Below are 21,383 nucleotides of genomic sequence, written 5' to 3' on the forward strand. Positions count from 1 at the left end.
GTTTAGAATTAACTAAACTATGTTCTAGTGATTACAAGTTTAAACCTTCGAATAAGATAGCTTTATATGTATGAATCGAATGATGTTATGAACATCATTACTACCTTAAGTTCCTTGGATAAACCTACTGGAAAATAGAAAAGTGGATCTAGCTTCAATGGATCCTTGGATGGCTCGAAGTTCTTGAAGCAGAATCATGACACGAAAACAAGTTCAAGTAAGATCATCACTTGAAATAAGATTGTTATAGTTATAGAAATTGAACCAAAGTTTGAATATGATTATTACCTTGTATTAGAATGATAACCTACTGTAAGAAACAAAGATTTCTTGAGGTTGGATGATCACCTTACAAGATTGGAAGTGAGCTAGCAAACTTGAAAGTATTCTTGATTTTATGAAACTAGAACTTTTGGAATTTATGAAGAACACTTAGAACTTGAAGATAGAACTTGAGAGAGATCAATTAGATGAAGAAAATTGAAGAATGAAAGTGTTTGTAGGTGTTTTTGGTCGTTGGTGTATGGATTAGATATAAAGGATATGTAATTTTGTTTTCATGTAAATAAGTCATGAATGATTACTCATATTTTTGTAATTTTATGAGATATTTCATGCTAGTTGCCAAATGATGGTTCCCACATGTGTTAGGTGACTCACATGGGCTGCTAAGAGCTGATCATTGGAGTGTATATACCAATAGTACATACATCTAAAAGCTGTGTATTGTACGAGTACGAATACGGGTGCATACGAGTAGAATTGTTGATGAAACTGAACGAGGATGTAATTGTAAGCATTTTTGTTAAGTAGAAGTATTTTGATAAGTGTCTTGAAGTCTTTCAAAAGTGTATGAATACATATTAAAACACTACATGTATATACATTTTAACTGAGTCGTTAAGTCATCGTTAGTCGTTACATGTAAATGTTGTTTTGAAACCTTTAGGTTAACGATCTTGTTGAATGTTGTTAACCCATTGTTTATTATAACAAATGAGATATTAAATTGTTATATTATCATGATATTATGATATATAATATATCTCAGTATGATGTATATACAGTTAAATGTCGTTACAACGATAATCGTTACATATATGTCTCGTTTCGAAATCATTAAGTTAGTAGTCTTATTTTTACATATGTATTTCATTGTTAATACACTTAATAATATATTTACTTATCATTTAACATAATTAACCAAGTGTATCAATATCTTAATATGATTCATATGTACCTAGTAAGACGTTGTTATAGCGATAATCGTTATATATATCGTTTTCGAGTTTCTTAAATTAATAGTCTCATTTTTATGTATATAACTCATTGTTAAAATATCTAATGAGATACATACTTATAATAAAAACATGTTAACTATATATATAACCATATATATGTCATCGTATAGTTTTTACAAGTTTTAACGTTCGTGAATCACCGGTCAACTTGGGTGGTCAATTGTCTATATGAAACATATTTCAATTAATCAAGTCTTAACAAGTTTGATTGCTTAACATGTTGGAAACATTTAATCATGTAAATATCAATCTCAATTAATATATATAAACATGGAAAAGTTCGGGTCACTACAACGATCAACTATTACCCAAATAGTATCAAAACCACTTGCAGTCCTTGGCAATTTAGTGATGAAATCCATGGTAATGTTTTCCCATTTCCATTTCGGGATTTCGGGTTGTTGAAGTAGACCTGATGGTTTCTGATGCTCAGCTTTGACCTTAGAACACGTCAAACATTCTCCTACGTATTTAGCAACATCGGCTTTCATACCCGGCCACCAAAAATATTTCCTGAGATCCTTGTACATCTTCCCCGTTCCAGGATGTATTGAGTATCTGGTTTTATGAGCTTCTCTAAGTACCATTTCTCTCATATCTCCAAATTTTGGTACCCAAATCCTTTCAGCCCTATACCGGGTTCCGTCTTCCCGAATATTAAGATGTTTCTCCGATCCTTTGGGTATTTCATCCTTTAAATTTCCCTCCTTTAAAACTCCTTGTTGCGCCTCCTTTATTTGAGTAGTAAGGTTATTATGAATCATTATATTCATAGATTTTACTCGAATGGGTTCTCTGTCCTTCCTGTTCAAGGCATCGGCTACCACATTTGCCTTCCCCGGGTGGTAACGAATCTCAAAGTCGTAATCATTCAATAATTCAATCCACCTACGCTGCCTCATATTCAGTTGTTTCTGATTAAATATGTGTTGAATACTTTTGTGGTCGGTATATATAATACTTTTGACCCCATATAAGTAGTGCCTCCAAGTTTTTAATGCAAAAACAACCGCGCCTAATTCCAAATCATGCGTCGTATAATTTTGTTCGTGAATCTTCAATTGTCTAGAAGCATAAGCAATCACCTTCGTTCGTTGCATTAATATACAACCGAGACCTTGCTTTGATGCGTCACAATAAATCACAAAATCATCATTCCCTTCAGGCAATGACAATATAGGTGCCGTAGTTAGCTTTTTCTACAATAACTGAAACGCTTTCTCTTGTTCATCATTCCATTCAAATTTCTTCCCTTTATGCGTTAATGCAGTCAAGGGTTTTGCTATTCTGGAAAAGTCTTGGATGAACCTTCTGTAGTAACCAGCTAGTCCTAAAAACTGGCGTATGTGTTTCGGAGTTTTTGGGGTTTCCCACTTTTCAACAATTTCTATCTTTGCCGGATCCACCTTAATACCTTCTTTGTTCACTATGTGACCGAGGAATTGAACTTCTTCCAACCAAAATGCACACTTTGAAAACTTAGCGTACAATTCTTCCTTCCTCAATACTTCTAACACCTTTCTCAAATGTTCACCGTGTTCTTGGTCATTCTTTGAGTAAATAAGTATGTCATCAATGAAAACAATGACAAACTTGTCAAGGTATGGTCCACACACTCGGTTCATAAGGTCCATGAACACAGCTGGTGCATTAGTTAAACCAAACGGCATGACCATAAACTCGTAATGACCGTAACGTGTTCTGAAAGTAGTCTTTGGAATATCATCTTCTTTTACCCGCATTTGATGATACCCGGAACGTAAGTCAATCTTTGAATAAACAGACGAGCCTTGTAGTTGATCAAATAAGTCGTCGATTCTCGTTAGTGGGTAGCGGTTCTTGATGGTAAGTTTGTTCAACTCTCGGTAGTTGATACACAACCTGAATGTACCATCTTTCTTCTTGACAAACAAAACAGGAGCTCCCCACGGTGATGTGCTTGGTCGAATGAAACCACGCTCTAAAAGTTCTTGTAATTGGCTTTGCAGTTCTTTCATCTCGCTGGGTCCGAGTCTGTAAGGAGCACGAGCTATTGGTGCAGCTCCTGGTACAAGATCTATTTGAAATTCAACGGATCGCTGTGGGGGTAATCCCGGTAATTCTTTCGGAAATACATCGGGAAATTCTTTTGCAATGGGAACATCATTGATGCTCTTTTCTTCAGTTTGTACTTTCTTGACGTGTGCTAGAACAGCATAGCAACCTTTTCTTATTAGTTTTTGTGCCTTCAAATTACTAATAATATGTAGCTTCGTGTTGCCCTTTTCTCCGTACACCATTAAGGGTTTTCCTTTTTCTCGTATAATGCGAATTGCATTTTTGTAACAAACGATCTCTGATTTCACTTCTTTCAACTAGTCCATACCGATTATCACATCAAAACTCCCTAACTCTACTGGTATCAAATCAATCTTAAATGTTTCGCTAACCAGTTTAATTTCTCGATTCCGACATATATTATCTGCTGAAATTAATTTACCATTTGCTAATTCGAGTAAAAATTTACTATCCAAAGGCGTCAATGGACAACTTAATTTAGCACAAAAATCTCTACTCATATAGCTTCTATCCGCACCCGAATCAAATAAAACGTAAGCAGATTTATTGTCAATAAGAAACGTACCCGTAACAAGCTCCGGGTCTTCCCGTGCCTCTGCCGCAATAATATTGAAAACTCTTCCGCGGCCTTGTCCATTCGTGTTCTCCTGGTTCGGGAAATTTCTAATAATGTGGCCCAGTTTTCCACATTTATAACAAACTACATTGGCATAACTTGCTCCGACACTACTTGCTCCGCCATTACTCGTTCCGACACCATTTGTTCCTTTCGTTCTATTAACCCCTGGTCCGTAGACCTCACACTTCGCCGCACTATGACCATTTCTTTTACACTTGTTGCAAAATTTGGTGCAGAACCCCGAGTGATACTTTTCACACCTTTGGCATAGCTGCTTCTGATTGTTGTTGTTGTTGCGGTTATTATTGTTGTTGAGATGATTGTTGTAGTTGCTGTTGTTGTTGTTGTTGTTGGGCCGTTTGTTGTAGTTGCAATTGATGTTGCGATTGTTGGGATAATTGTTACGATTATTGTTGTAATTGCTGTTGTTGTTGTATTGGTGATTCTTATCACCGTTTTCCTCCCACTTTCTTTTGACTTGCTTCACATTGGCCTCTTCAGCAGTCTGTTCTTTAATTCTTTCTTCAATCTGGTTCACTAGTTTGTGAGCCATTCTACATGCCTGTTGTATGGAGGCGGGCTCGTGTGAACTTATATCTTCTTGGATTCTTTCCGGTAATCCTTTCACAAACGCGTCGATCTTCTCTTCCTCATCTTCGAATGCTCCCGGACACAATAGGCACAATTCTGTGAATCGTCTTTCGTACGTGGTAATATCAAATCCTTGGGTTCGTAACCCTCTAAGTTCTGTCTTGAGCTTATTGACCTCGGTTCTGGGACGGTACTTCTCGTTCATCAAGTGCTTGAATGCTGACCATGATAGTGCGTACGCATCATCTTGTCCCACTTGCTCTAGATAGGTATTCCACCATGTTAACGCAGAACCTGTGAAGGTATGCGTAGCATACTTCACTTTGTCCTCTTCAGTACACTTACTTATGGCAAACACCGATTCGACCTTCTCGGTCCACCGTTTCAATCCGATCGGTCCTTCGGTTCCATCAAATTCCAAAGGTTTGCAGGCAGTGAATTCTTTGTAGGTGCATCCTACACGATTTCCTGTACTGCCAGATCCAAGGTTATTATTGGTATGTAGCGCAGCCTGTACTGCGACTATGTTTGAAGCTAGAAAAGTACGGAATTCCTCTTCATTCATATTCACGGTGTGTCGAGTAGTCGGTGCCATTTCCTTCAAAATAGTCAAATGGAACAAGTTAATCATACAGAATATTAAGAGTAGTTAATAGTATTTCGCAGCATAATATGAACTCATTTATAAAAGCTTTTTCTTCATATTAGCGTTTTATAAGTTTAAATTCGGGTAGTACGTACCCGTTAAGTTCATACTTAGTAGCTAATATACAATTCAACTACTACAATTCTATATGAAAAACTGATTGTAATGATATTTCGCGTTCAAACTTTTATACAATATTTTACAAACTTACAATACCGCTTATTTTACATAAAGCATGAAATATAGCACACAATAACTTTGATACAAGATAGTTGTGAAGATAATTCTAGCTAGTACACAAGTCGTTCAGCAAAGGCAATAAAGACACGTAATTCATACGTCCAGAAACAAGTCATGCATTCTGGTTTTACTAGGACTACTTCCCATCCTTGGTCTCGTGGAACATAACCGTTATGGCCGTTGATAAGACAGCGTGTTGTAACGTCGTCAAAGGGACGAGGGTTACGTAATGACCAACAGTCTCGTAATAACCTAAAAACCTCATTTCTTACCCCAATTACCGACTCCGTCACTTGTGGGAACGTTTTGTTTAATAGTTGTAGCCCGATGTTCTTGTTCTCACTTTGGTGAGAAGCGAACATTACTAACCCGTAAGCATAACATGCTTCTTTATGTTGCATGTTAGCCGCTTTTTCTAAATCACGAAGTCCTATATTCGGATATACTGAGTCAAAATAATTTCTTAACCCATTGCGTAAAATAGCATTTGGGTTCCCCGCAATATATGCGTCAAAGTAAACACATCGTAACTTATGGATTTCCCAATGTGATATCCCCCATCTTTCGAACGAAAGCCTTTTATAAACCAAGGCATTCTTGGAACGTTCTTCGAATGTCTTACAAACTGATCTCGCCTTAAATAGTTGTGCCGAGGAATTCTGACCGACTCTAGACAAGATTTCATCAATCATGTCTCCGGGTAGGTCTCTTAAAATATTGGGTTGTCTATCCATTTTGTGTTTTTATACTGTAAAATAGACAAGAGTTAGATTCATAAAAAAAATACTTATTAATACAAGCAATTTTTACATATATCATAAAGCATAAGCACACTATATTACATATATTACACCACACGAATACAACTATCTTATTCCGACTCGCTCGTTTCTTCTTGTTCGGTTTTGGTTCGTTTTGCCAAGTTTCTAGGGATATATGATGTTCCCCTAATACGAGCCGTCGTTGTCCACATTGGTTTAGAAAAACCTGGTGGTTTAGAAGTTCCCGGGTCATTGTTATAACTTAAGGACTTCGGGGGTTGACGATACATATAAAGTTCATCGGGGTTGGAATTAGATTTCTCTATTTTTATGCCCTTTCCCTTATTATTTTCTTTTGCCTTTTTAAATTCAGTTGGGGTAATTTCTATAACATCATCGGAATTCTCGTCGGAATCCGATTCATCGGAGAATTGGTAATCCTCCCAATATTTTGCTTCCTTGGCGGAAACACCATTGACCATAATTAACCTTGGTCGGTTGGTTGAGGATTCTCTTTTACTTAACCGTTTTATTATTTCCCCCACCAGTTCTATTACTTCTTCCGGTTCCGATTCTTCTTCCGGTTCCGACTCTTCTTCCGGTTCCTCTTCGGGAACTTGTGAATCAGTCCACGAATCATTCCAATTTACATTTGACTCTTCATTATTATTAGGTGAGTCAATGGGACTTGTTCTAGAGGTAGACATCTATCACATAATATCAAACACGTTAAGAGATTAATATATCACATAATATTCATATGTTAAAAATATATAGTTTCCAACAAAAATGTTAAGCAATCATTTTTAAAGAAAATACGGTCGAAGTCCAGACTCACTAATGCATCCTAACAAACTCGATAAGACACACTGAAATGTCCCGTTCTTATTGATTAAAAACATTCCATATTAATTGATTTCGTTGCGAGGTTTTGACCTCTATATGAGACGTTTTTCAAAGACTGCATTCATTTTTAAAACAAACCATAACCTTTATTTCATAAATAAAGGTTTAAAAAGCTTTACGTAGATTATCAAATAATGATAGTCTAAAATATCCTGTTTACACACGACCATTACATAATGGTTTACAATACAAATATGTTACATCGAAATCAGTTTCTTGAATGCATTTTTTACACAATATCATACAAACATGGACTCCAAATCTTGTCCTTATTTTAGTATGCAACAGCGGAAGCTCTTAGTATTCACCTGAGAATAAACATGCTTTAAACGTCAACAAAAATGTTGGTGAGTTATAGGTTTAACCTATATATATCAAATCGTAACAATAGACCACAAGATTTCATATTTCAATACACATCCCATACATAGAGATAAAAATCATTCATATGGTGAACACCTGGTAACCGACATTAACAAGATGCATATATATAAGAATATCCCCATCATTCCGGGACACCCTTCGGATATGATATAAATTTCGAAGTACTAAAGCATCCGGTACTTTGGATGGGGTTTGTTAGGCCCAATAGATCTATCTTTAGGATTCGCTCAATTAGGGTGTCTGTTCCCTAATTCTTAGATTACCAGACTTAATAAAAAGGGGCATATTCGATTTCGATAATTCAACCATAGAATGTAGTTTCACGTACTTGTGTCTATTTTGTAAATCATTTATAAAACCTTCATGTATTCTCATCCCAAAAATATTAGATTTTAAAAGTGGGACTATAACTCACTTTCACAGATTTTTACTTCGTCGGGAAGTAAGACTTGGCCACTGGTTGATTCATGAACCTATAACAATATATACATATATATCAAAGTATGTTTAAAATATATTTACAACACTTTTAATATATTTTGATGTTTTAAGTTTATTAAGTCAGCTGTCCTCGTTAGTAACCTACAACTAGTTGTCCACAGTTAGATGTACAGAAATAAATCGATAAATATTATCTTGAATCAATCCACGACCCAGTGTATACGTATCTCAGTATTGATCACAACTCAAACTATATATATTTTGGAATCAACCTCAACCCTGTATAGCTAACTCCAACATTCACATATAGAGTGTCTATGGTTGTTCCGAAATATATATAGATGTGTCGACATGATAGGTCGAAACATTGTATACGTGTCTATGGTATCTCAAGATTACATAATATACAATACAAGTTGATTAAGTTATGGTTGGAATAGATTTGTTACCAATTTTCACGTAGCTAAAATGAGAAAAATTATCCAATCTTGTTTTACCCATAACTTCTTCATTTTAAATCCGTTTTGAGTGAATCAAATTGTTATGGTTTCATATTGAACTCTATTTTATGAATCTAAACAGAAAAAGTATAGGTTTATAGTCGGAAAAATAAGTTACAAGTCGTTTTTGTAAAGGTAGTCATTTCAGTCGAAAGAACGACGTCTAGATGACCATTTTAGAAAACATACTTCCACTTTGAGTTTAACCATAATTTTTAGATATAGTTTCATGTTCATAATAAAAATCATTTTCTCAGAATAACAACTTTTAAATCAAAGTTTATCATAGTTTTTAATTAACTAACCCAAAACAGCCCGCGGTGTTACTACGACGGCGTAAATCCGGTTTTACGGTGTTTTTCGTGTTTCCAGGTTTTAAATCATTAAGTTAGCATATCATATAGATATAGAACATGTGTGTAGTTAATTTTAAAAGTCAAGTTAGAAGGATTAACTTTTGTTTGCGAACAAGTTTAGAATTAACTAAACTATGTTCTAGTGATTACGAGTTTAAACCTTCGAATAAGATAGTTTTATATATATGAATCGAATGATGTTATGAACATCATTACTACCTCAAGTTTAGTAGGTAAACCTACTGGAAGTGACAAGAAATGATCTAGCTTCAAAGGATCTTGGATGGCTTGAAAGTTCTTGAAGTAGGATCATGACACCAAAACAAGTTTAAGTAAGATTTTTACTCGAATTAAGATAGTTTATAGTTATAGAAATTGAATCAAAGTTTGAATATGAATATTACCTTGAATAAGAAAGATAACCTACTGTATATAACAAAGGTTTCTTGATCTTAGATGATTACTTGGAATGGATTAGAAAGCTTGGAAGTAAATTAGTAAACTTGAAGGGATTTTTGAAGTGTTCTTCCTATGATGATTATAGCTTGATTCTTGAAGTGATTTTTGATGAAGATGATGATTAACTACTGGAAAAATACGTTCATAATAGTGTGTGTGTGTGTGTTGAGAGAGAATTAGAAAGAGAATTGGAAGTGAAATGGAGTAAATGATGAGTGGTAATTGGTGAGTGGTGAGTGGGGTTAAAAGGAGTTCTAGTTAGTTGACTAGCTCATGGTAGAAGTTAAAATTGATTAGTCATACATGACATAATCAAGAGTGGAATCCCATGCTAGTTCCTATTGGTATATACTCATAGTAAGTACGTTTTGAAGCTGTGTGTAATACGGGTAAGAATACGACTAGAATTCTTGATGAAAGAAAAGAATGAAAAAGTAACTGTAACCATTTTCGTTAAGTATGAGTGTTTTGATATATGTCTTGAAGTCTTTCAAAAGTATTTTAATACATCTAAATACACTACATGTATATACATTTTAACTGAGTCGTTAAGTCATCGTTAGTCGTTACATGTAAGTGTTGTTTTGAAACCTTTAAGTTAACGATCTCAATTAATGTTGTTAACCCATTGTTTATTATATCTAATGAGATGTTAAATTATTATATTATCATGATATTATGATATATTAATATATCTTAATATGATATATATACATTTAAATGTCGTTACAACGATAATCGTTACATATATGTCTCGTTTCGAAATCCTTAAGTTAGTAGTCTTGTTTATATGTATATAACTCATTGTTAATATACTTATGGAGATACTTACTTATCATAATCTCATGTTAACCATATGTATATCCATATATATATCGTCATGTCGTTTTTACAAGTTTTAACGTTCGTGAATCGCCGGTCAACTTGGGTGGTCAATTGTCTATATGAAACATATTTCAATTAATCAAGTCTTAACAAGTTTGATTGCTTAACATGTTGGAAACATTTAATCATGTAAATATCAATCTCAATTAATATATATAAACATGAAAAAGTTCGGGTCACTACATTATTTATGTTGGCATGTTCATATGCAGTCCGACCAACTAAAATGTTAGAGTAAGGGCTTGTTTACTTGGGACTTATTTAGGATTATTGTTCTGGAGATATTATTCGGTCACCACAAGTATTGTTTACTTGGGACTTATTTTTTTTGCTGAAGGGAGCAAATGGCTGTATGAGTCACTCCAAAAATAGCTCTTGTCCCCATCTAGCTTACCTCTTCCCAACATTACCCCCTATTTGCATCCACCACCATGTCACTTTTTCTTTCATCTTTCTCTCACACTTCTTTTATTATGCCATTAACTTCCAAAAATCCAAAAATCACCATTAAACGGACACTTTTAAATAATAGCAACACCCTCCATCACAAATCGATTCTATCAAGAAACCCAAAAAAAAAAGAAGGATGCTTTGAATCGAAAATAAATTGGGTTTCAGATACTGTAAAGTTTATTGGCGTCTTTTGGGTTTTTGACTAAATAGATTTTAATAGGTTGAAATCGAATGTCGATTGGGTTAGTTTTATGGTTAATTTTGAAGTGGTTGGCCCTTTTAATTACAGTAGTATTTTTGTTTTGTTTAGTAAAATCTAATTGTAATATTTGTTAATTTGTTTTTTTTTCTTTCTAAAAAGTTGTAGATGAACTGAATTCGATTGATAAATACATTATATTTATGAGTTTGTTTTTATATTTGTGCGCATTGTTCAAAATTACAATCAGTTAACTTTTAATAATTTTTGGATCATATATCTACATCTATATCTATCTACTCAGTATATATAATAATAAAAATTGAGTTTTTCTCAATCATGAGGTTATAATGGTCATTTACTGTCATTCAGATTATTCATTCAGCATAAAAAGTAAACATATAATTACTCTATCTAGTTACTCCGTATATGTAATCAATATCCATTCTGCCATATATATATATATATAATATATATATCCATACAGGGTTTAATGACAAAAAAGGTAAACAGGCCCTAAATAAACTTCCATGGGCTCGGCGTTTAAAGATGTGCCTTGATATTGCCTATGGACTAAGCTACCTTCACACACCTGAACCTGCCAAAAAATGTATAATACACCGTGATATCAAAAGTGGAAATATTCTGTTGGGCGAGAATTTGGAAATCAAGATTGCTGATTTTGGGCTCCAGCACTATCAACACAGAACATTGTGCAGGCACACATGTGTATCTAGATCCAGAATATCAGGAAGGTAAGTTGAAGACAGAATCTGATATATACTCCTTTGGCGTGGTATTATTTGAAATCCTTTCAGGAAAGTTAGCGTATGATCGAATTTACACCAAGGAAAATGGGAATGGCATCGCACCTGTCGCACGGCAGCGATTTAAAGATAGAAAGTTAATGGAAATGGTAGATATTAAAATGATGGAAGAAGCTCAGGAACTTAGTTCTACACCGAGTCAAGATTCTTTGAATGAATTTTTTAAAGTCGCATGTAAATGTGTGGCAGAAACTCAAGCCGATCGTCCAAAAATGAAACAAGTCATCGACGGACTTAAGAAAGCTATAGAATTTCAAGTAAGTTCATGTTTCTAAATTACAACATTATACAGACCACTCTTAATCTAAACCGGAATGTTCTTATTAAATAAATTGAAATAAAATGGTACCGATGCAGGAGGCTAGTATACGAGAGGCCAAATTGCCTAAAAACTATCAACAGATACTCGAGTATTCAGAGTCCCCTGAGGTTTACTCCACAATGGAAAAAAAAAGATATCTACACCAAACTTTTAAAAGGAATTCTCCTTCAGAAGGGAAAACTGGTACTTAACATATTTACATTTGTTATTTCTTAATTCTCATTCTTTTATCTTAAGAGGTGTTTGGAATTGCTTTCTTTTAAGCGCTTTTTTGCTTAATATATAAGCAGGTAGCAACATGCTTATTTTTTAGTACTTATAAGAAACACTACTTCCTAAGCTTTTTTTTCTAAAAAAAAAAATGTTTGTTTTTACTTATCTGTTGTAAAAATATGCAATAAGTAGATAAGTAGTTAAAATAAGCAATTATAAACGCACCTAAATGACCTTAAGTTAAAAAAAATATTAATGTAAGTAAAACAAATATTGTGAAGAAGTCCAAACTTTTACACATAATAAAAGTTGGGATTCGTTTAACTTGTTGTATGTGACAGTGGTACTCAATCGGTAGTAATGGAGAAAGAAATGAGATGATTTCAGCGAGAATGTTTTCATACAAAAACCGTTGGTCACATAGGTGGAGATCTATTGAAGAATCAAGGTTGTTCTCTCTTTTTCTAAGTGTTACTCCCAAATTTGAACAAGACAGGGGTGTGAGGGAAAATGAAACCATAGAACTAAGTAAATTTAAATTTACAAATAGATGAGTGTCAAAATAAAATCAAACAAAGTTCAACAATGTTGCAATGTACTGTATTATTTAATTAGTTGATTTCTTTATTTTAAAAACTGCAATTTAGATGAGTTCATTCAGAATAGTAACAAGATTGGGCCCTTTAAAATTTAAGAAATATATATCTCAGTTTTCTTGACAAAGTGTTGATAGAATATAATTGTGAAGTTGAGCTCTATCTTGTCAAATAAATTATAAATATGTCATTTATTTTTGGTTGTCCAATATCATTGAATAGAAATAGAAATAGAAATAGGCACATATAAACTTTAACTGATGGTATGTGTTATAATATACTATTTGTGCAGGTTTGAGAAAGTAGCAGAGTTGTTAGATATTTCAAATCTAAATATCCAAATCAAGATAAGTTCTCAGCTTTTACTGCCAGGCGTCGATTACAGCGTTCATCTTGTCTTCAAATTTTGCTGTCCAAGAAAATCTCATGGTAAACGGGTGTATGTGAACCTCAAGTACACAATGGGTAACGAAAACTTAAATGCATTCTTTGCTACATGGAGAGAAGACGGGTGGTTGATGATTGAATTGTGTCGGTTCTCAAATCCCAACAAGGAAACAGTTATAGAGGTTTTACTGAAGAGCTTTTCGCGTTGTTATTGTGATAGCCGTGCCGTATATATTGAAGGCATTGAGTTTCAAGCCGTTGACAAGGCAAGTTTGGATATACTTTTTTAATTTTCTTTCTAAATTATACGGAGTACTATTAATTTGTTTTATACTAATACAGAGTATATTTTAGAGGACCTCTACGTGGTTAATTATTAGCTAAAAGTCTCGCGGTGTTACATCTTTAATCTTTTATGCAGGTGAAACAAGAAGAAATCCAACAAATCTTGGTATCAAAGTCAGAAATGGATAAGGTGCGACAATTGCCAAGTAACTGCATAAGCAAAGGATTATCCTTATTTAAGTATACGAAAATGAAATTATATATCCCTTTTGTGCAGGTGAAACAAGAAGAAATTGAGAAGTCTGATGAAACCCAGCAACCAAACTTAAATTCCAACTCAGAAATGACTATGGTGCGATTGTTGCTAATAAGATGTTATATATAAAATAAATATGAGAATCTTTTTTATGCTTTAGACTGATGATTAATTATGTTAATTCTTTGATGACCAGTTACCAGCAAGTGAAATGTCAAGTATGAGACAAGAAGTTCATGCAAAACAGTGGGTTCTCTACAACTATTCTAATGTAAAGCTTGTTTATTCAAACAGCTCCTCGGGTTCCAGGTTAATCTTATTGCCTTCTCATCCAAACCCTTTTGGCGTGGTTGTAAACAGTAAAGTAAACTAATGTGTGTTTACATGCACTAAATAAAACATGATATATCATATATGCAGATTTGAAGGAATGGAGCTTCTACGTCAGTCGGCATATTGTATCAACTGGATGATCAGTAGTCAAAAGGTTTCTCCTGATAAAGATAACGTTTGTTACCTTGTGTTCAAGCTGTCAGAAAATTGCCGCGGGCTACATTGTCCCGTGATAGTACGAAATCGATATCGCTGGAAAAGTAAAGAAACTATCTATTTTAGATACCCAGGTTCATGGAATGTACATGAAACTGATCGCGTTCCAAAGGAGAGGGAAGATGGATGGATGGAAGTTATTGTGTGGATATACAACAACTCTAATTATAAGCTTTGTAATGATTCACTCCATGTGAACTTAAAACTCATAAGTTACGAAGGAACTATGTCTGGCCTTATTATAGGCGGCCTTGAGTTTCGACCAATGGAAGAATAGATGATTACAGAAATGTTGTATCTTGAAAGTTTGTTAAAGAACTCTTAAAATTATTATTTGGCAACGGGGAACTAACCAATTAGGGGGAAAAAGGGGAAAGCAATTTTTTTTTTCGTTTTTTGAAAAAACTTTGTTCACAAACATTATAGATTGGATAAAAATATGAACATTTAAAAAAGACACTTTGTGATAAATGTTTTTATTTTGTCGGGAAAATGCTCGAAGAAATAATTTATAACAATTATCGTGTTTTTCGAGCGTATTTTGAGGGTTTAGAAATTAGGGTTTAGATATTAGGGTTTAGAAATTTAGGGTTTAGGGTTTAGATTTAGGGTTTAGATTTAGGATTTAGATTGAGTTTTTAACACGAACGGTTTAGAGTTTTGAGTTTAGGGAATAAACTCAAAACACCAAACCCTAAACCCTAAACTCTAAATCGGCCTAAATTTTAACAAAAAGTACTTCACAAACATTAAAAAAACGTTCGAAGATTAACATTTTTCACGATCAATATTATCTTGAATGTTATTTTTATCGATCGTTTTCCCGCCTAAATAATAACATTCATCACGAAGTGTCTTTTTTTAAAAGTTCATATTTTCGTGTGATCCTGATGCCTGAAAAAAATTCGAAAAAACCAAAATTTAAAAAAAAAAAAACTACTTCACTCACTTCCGTCCGCTTCCCCCCAATTGGTTACTTCCCCATTGATCCTACCCCTATATATATATATATATATATATATATATATATATATATATATATATATATATATATATATATATATATATATATATATATATATATATATATATATATATATATATATATATATATATATTGAGAGAGAGAGAGAGATTTAATCAAGTGGGAAGCACTTTTTTGAGGGAAGTAAATTTTTTCGTTTTTTTGAAAAAAAATTTCAGGCATTAAGATCACATCAAAATATGAACTTTTAAAAAAGACATTTTGTGATGAATGTTATTATTTTGGCGGGAAAATGCTCGAAGAAAAAAATATGAAAACATGCATCATGAGTAATATTATTTTTTCTGAGTATTTTTTTTTAGGGTTTAAAAATTAAGGTTTAGTAATTAGGGTTTAGAAATTATGGTTCAAAAATTAGGGTTTAACTATTAGGGTTGAGAAATTAGGGTTTATAAATTAGAGTTTAGATTGAATTTTTAACACGGACGGTTTAGAGTTTAGGGTTTAAGATTTTGGGTTTAGTGACTAAACACTAAAGCCTAAACCCTAAACTCTAAATCGGGCTAAATTTCGAAAAAAAAAACTTCATATAAGATGAAAGAAAACAACGTTCCAAAAATATTATTAAGAATAACATTACTCATGATGAATGTTATTAATTATTTCTTCGATCGTTTTCCCGCCTAAATAATAACATCCATCACAAAGTGTCTTTTTCAAATGTTCATATTTTTACCTAAACTTGATGTCGGGAAAAAAATTCGAAAAAAAGGAAAAAACTTTTACTTCCCTCCACTCCCCCCCCCCCCTCCCCCAAAAAGTGTTTTCCTCTTGGTGATGACCATCATACATATATACATATATACATATATACATATATATATATATATATATATAATATATAATATATATATATATGTATATATATAGTTATATATATATATATATACATATATATATATATACATATATATATATATATATACATATATATATATATACATACATATATATATATATATATATATATATATATATATATATATATATATATATATATATATATATATATATGGGCAGGATTAATGGAGAAGTAACCAATAGGGGAGAAGCGGGTGAAGAAATTTTTTTTTTTCGTTTTTTGAAAAAACTTTGTTCACGAATATTATAGATTGGATGAAAATATGAAATTTAAAAAATACACTTTGTGATGAATGTTATTATTTTGGCGGAAAAACGATCGACAAAAATAACATTCAACATAATATTGTTCGTGAAGAATGTTTACTTTTTTTTTCATGTTTTGTGAAGTAAAATTTAGAGTTTAGTTTAGGGTTTAGGGTTTGGTGTTTTGGGTTTATGGAAACTTTAAATCGTTCGTGTTAAAAACGCAATCTAAATCCTAAATCTAAACCCAAAATCTAAACCCTAAACCCTAAATTTCTAAACCCTAATATCTAAACCCTATAAACCCTAATATCTAAACCCTAATATCTAAAACCTTAACATACGCACGAAAAATATGATAATTGTTATATATTACTTCTTCGAGCGTTTTTCCTCCAAAATAAAAACATTTATCACAAAGTGCATCTACTAAATGTTCATATTTTCATCCAATCTATAATGTTCGTGAACAAAGTTTTTTCAAAAAACGGGAAAAAAAAATTTGCTTCCCCCCTCGTACCCCGATTGGTTACTTCCCCCTTGATCCTACCACTATATATACACACACACACACACACACACACACACACACACACACACATAGGGGCACGATCTATTGCTAAACGTAAAAACGGCTAAGAATGGATAAGCAAAATTTAAAAAATAAAAATTTGAAAAAAAATATCTTTTTAGGGTCTCTTAATATGCATATTAAAGACAATGCAAAAATTACAAAAAAATAAAATAAAATAACGAAATCGTTAAAAAAATCGATGATGAATGATTAATTTATCAATTCATCTAAATATTGATTATCATTCATCACTATTCTCATCACTATTCAGATTAATGATAAATTAGTCATTCATCAATATTATTATCATTCATCATCGATTTTTAACAATTTCGAATATTTTTCGCTTATAAAAATATGGATTAGGCGAGCACTTTGATGCAGATCTATGAATGTAAAAAATTTTTTTTTTTTTTTTTGATTTTGCTTATCCCCACTTAGCCACTATAGTTGTTTAGCCATGGATTAAACCACTATATATATATATATATATATATATATATATATATATATATATATATATATATATATATATATATATATATATATATATATATATATATATATATATATATATATATATATATATATATATATATATATGGGCAGAATCAATGGGGAAGTAACTAATCGGGGGGAAGCAAATTTTTTTTTTTTTTGTTTTTTGAAAAAAAAACTTTGTTCACGAACATTATAGATTGGATGAGAATATGAACATTTATAAAAGGCACTTCGTGATGAATGTTATTATTTTGGCGGCAAAACGATCGACAAAAATAACATTCAAGATAATATTGTTCGTGAGGAATGTTAACGTTTTTTTCTTCATGTTTTGCGAAGTAAAATTTAGCCCGAGTTTGGTGTTTTGGGTTTATTCCATAAACCCAAGACACCAAACCCTAAACCCTAAACTCTAAACCGTTCGTATTAAAAACTTAATCTAAATCCTAAATCTAAACCCTAAACCCTAAATTTCTAAACCCTAATATTTAAACCCTATAAACCCTAATATCTAAAACCTCAACATACGCTCGAAAAACACGATAATTGTTATATATTACTTCTTCGAGCGTTTTACCGCCAAAATAAAAACATTTATCACAAAGTGTCTTTATTAAATGTTTATATTTTCATCCAATCTATAATGTTCGCGAACAAAGTTTTTTCAAAAAACCAAAAAAAAAATTGCTTCCCCCCTCTTCCCCCCGATTAGTTACTTCCCTCTTGATCCTACCACTATATATATATATATATATATATATATATATATATATATATATATATGGTAAGATGTAGACAATATTTCCCCTATCCTAGAATAAAGACAAGTCATTTATCTACCCAGAGTGAAACACCCCAAGAGTAGAGAAAGTCCTCTCTCTCAATCTTCTATGGATAGGGAGATTGCTTCCGAATGTACCTCCGACCAATAAGTAGGTTAAAAAAAAGTGTGAGACGCCATGAAAATGGTAGAATCAAACTTCCATGGATTTTAAACCTGCTAAAAATTCAATTTAGACTCTAAAAGACAGTCAAGTCGCAAATAAATTGGTGCTTGCTGTTGACTCGATTCATAATTGAACATGCTCGAATCGAAAAAGTTACATTAATAATAACTCGATTCATAACTGATAACTCAACAAAAGATAGTCTGGTTCCATTGGCATAGTTTTATTGGTTAATTTTTTCAATCAGGATTTGTTGGATCGTGTAAACGGGATTAAACGATCTTGTATCCAATATCGAGTGCGGGAAATATCGATATTGGGTTTTATACTCAAAACACACAATTAACCTTTGATCTTAATGTGTAAATGGACTTTAGAACGACTAAGATCGACTAAGATGAATGTTAGAACAACAGGGAATCGGTTTGGACGTTTAGGATATGTTAGGATTCGTAACCCTATCAATGAACCCCGAATTCCCATTAAATACACACAGCACGTGCAACCGTACGGTTGCCCAGTCTATTCATACGGTTGCATACCTGCAACCGTGCGGTTGCATTCCAACAGTGAAAGTTACACGTTAAAGCATTTCAATTTGATCATTATGAACTCGGGGACTACAATGCACCAACAAACTCCCCCTAAGACCCAGTTCATTATCTTAAATAATAAAATAAAATTTCACCTGCAAAAGACAAATAACCATGTAATCAACCAAATTCAATAACGGAAAGTTAAAACATTCACGTCACGTTATTACAGCCATATTGAAATAGAATGAAAAATAAAACGTTCAAGTCCACAGTCCAAAAGTTCAAGTTCGAAAGATAGACATTAAGCATGAATATCGAACGCATAACATGTGTGAACAGCCCTATTGAACTGAATGGCCTGCTCCATGTTCTGCAATTCGTGGAAGATTGGGTGTCTCCGCAACACCTTGATATCATCTTTGCAAAGATTTCGGATCTACCTCGGATCGATAATCCTAACCTGGTCCAAGCTTCCACCAGGATTATACAACAATATAACTGTTTCTTCAGTTCGCCCATCATAATACCACCATCTAAATCAATCACCAAAGTTTTGTGGCATTTTGCGAACCGGTGCATACTTCATAGTTCTTGTACGCTCATACTTAACCACTCTAACTCTGTAGCCTGATCAATACGATAAGATGTTTTAGGAAACTGAGGTTCTAACACAAACCAACCATACTTGAACTCTTTCTTTATTTTGAACTGCATCCACTCACCCCAACCATCTGTTTCCCAGTATAACAACGGTAAGCGAGCCAGTTCCATCATCTCGAAGTATGGTAACGTTTTGAGATCAACTACATGCTTGAAATAATCTACACCATTTTCCCTTCTCACGGCAAAACAACTCAGATCTTTCAAATACGCCCAACTTAGAATCTTCCCACCTGTAACCTTGCCCGTTCGATCATAAAACAACTTATACTTCGGTTCCAATGGTACTTTCTTAAACCACGCCTTGGTACAGGATTTGTGTTACTCTCTCCATTCTTAATTCTTTTGTTTATTCACCGTTTCGAGATTCTCACCTTCTTTGTTAACACCTGAAGTCTCACCTTCTTCAGCAGTTCGCTTCTCATCCACTTTTCAATTCAAAACCTCATCATTTTGTTGTTTAAAAGGATCAGCAAACTCTGGTAAGTCATCCTCATCAACACTATCACCAACAGTTTCATCATCAGAAGCATCTTCAATGATAACTTCTTCAGCACTATCATCACATGTATGTCTATTCGCACGTGTACCAGCAGTATTCGGTGTTTTCTCCGCAGTAATCAATTGATCAACCTATATACCAAACATTCTAGCTACCTCCTCATCTGTCATTGTATGCACAATTTCCCCCTCCTCCACATCGTAGTTCAGCAAGCTAATCATTGTACCTTGATTGTCCAAGAAATATGTTAACTTATGAATATCAACAGACAGAGGTTTAGGAAAATGTACCTCCTGGATCTGACTTACGTTCTCAGTCCCCTCAGATGAAGAGTCTGAAGAGAATTCGCTTTCGGTGGACAGGAGATCATCATCAATATGCTCCATTTTCAAACGAATGGTCCCGTCTTGGGGATCAACTTCTAACTTTCCTTTAAACCTTCGATCACGGCGATCCAAACGTCTGATCCTCTTGGCTTGTTTCTCCGTTAGCTATTTTAGATCAGCTGCATCCTTCTTCGATTTCTCAAGTTCAGAGGTAAAAGAGTTAACTTTGGCTTTTAAATCATTCACCTCATTCTTCTTCTCCTTGTTCTTGGCAGTTATATCATCAACTTTATTCACCAAACTGAACACGGTGGCCTGAAGGTTCACAAAGACTGGATCTGTAGTAGAAAGAGCCAACGTACTCCCAGCCGATGTTGAAACAACTGGTGGTGAAACTTGTTGAGCTGGTTGAGTAGGTGGCACAGTAGGAGCCTGAGTTTGTTGAGTAGGTGGAACCTCGGCTCTTGGAGTTGCAGTTTGAGAAGCAGAAGTACCACCCGAAGAATCAATTACCCTTCTAACATGAGCCCTCTTTCTCTTCGGCCTTCTCAACGGTTCATTCTCAGGAACCTCTTTTCATTTCAAAGACATCAAAATATCACCACCTTCAGTCAAATCAACCTCATCCTCTAAACTGTAATTCTCCAAGTCATCAGCAATCCGACCCGAATGAGAACCCACATCCTGAACCTCATCTTCATCATCCGACTCAGTAAGAACCGGAGCAATATCTTCCTTGTCAGAATCATTATCCTCATTCCTCCACATTCTCGGATTACAAGCCACATAGTCAGCTGATATGGCCAAAACGGACGGTTTTATATGCGCGGTGTCGTTAGGTCGCAACATGTCAGAATTAGCTACCAAAAGAGAGTAATGGTTTTATCATTTATATTTAGGTGGGGTTTCCTATCTATAATTCACCTACTTGTCTTCCTTTTAACGAGTACG

At 33.6% G+C, this 21,383-nt stretch overlaps 1 protein-coding gene across 1 annotated transcript; it reads left to right on the forward strand.

The window, feature by feature from the left end:
• The first annotated feature begins 11,570 nt into the window (after positions 1 to 11,570).
• Positions 11,571 to 14,511, forward strand: LOC139887604 (uncharacterized). Its single transcript, XM_071870680.1, has 8 exons — positions 11,571 to 11,883; positions 11,984 to 12,131; positions 12,503 to 12,609; positions 13,050 to 13,410; positions 13,566 to 13,619; positions 13,707 to 13,781; positions 13,882 to 13,994; positions 14,106 to 14,511. The coding sequence occupies exons 3-8, from the start codon at positions 12,539 to 12,541 to the stop codon at positions 14,509 to 14,511; spliced, it is 1,080 nt and encodes a 359-aa protein (XP_071726781.1). The 5' UTR covers positions 11,571 to 11,883; positions 11,984 to 12,131; positions 12,503 to 12,538.
• Positions 14,512 to 21,383: the final 6,872 nt, after the last annotated feature.

This window comes from Rutidosis leptorrhynchoides, chromosome 2, assembly GCF_046630445.1.
Source record: "Rutidosis leptorrhynchoides isolate AG116_Rl617_1_P2 chromosome 2, CSIRO_AGI_Rlap_v1, whole genome shotgun sequence".
Classification (NCBI taxonomy): domain Eukaryota; kingdom Viridiplantae; phylum Streptophyta; class Magnoliopsida; order Asterales; family Asteraceae; genus Rutidosis; species Rutidosis leptorrhynchoides.

Excerpts from the sequence above, each read along its gene's own strand:
- LOC139887604 (XM_071870680.1), top strand. The coding sequence starts at position 12,539 with ATGATTTCAGCGAGAATGTTTTCATACAAAAACCGTTGGTCACATAGG. Across the intron at positions 13,411-13,565 it reads AGTTTCAAGCCGTTGACAAG|GTGAAACAAGAAGAAATCCA; the intron begins GCAAGTTTGGAT and ends TCTTTTATGCAG. Across the intron at positions 13,995-14,105 it reads AACAGCTCCTCGGGTTCCAG|ATTTGAAGGAATGGAGCTTC; the intron begins GTTAATCTTATT and ends TCATATATGCAG.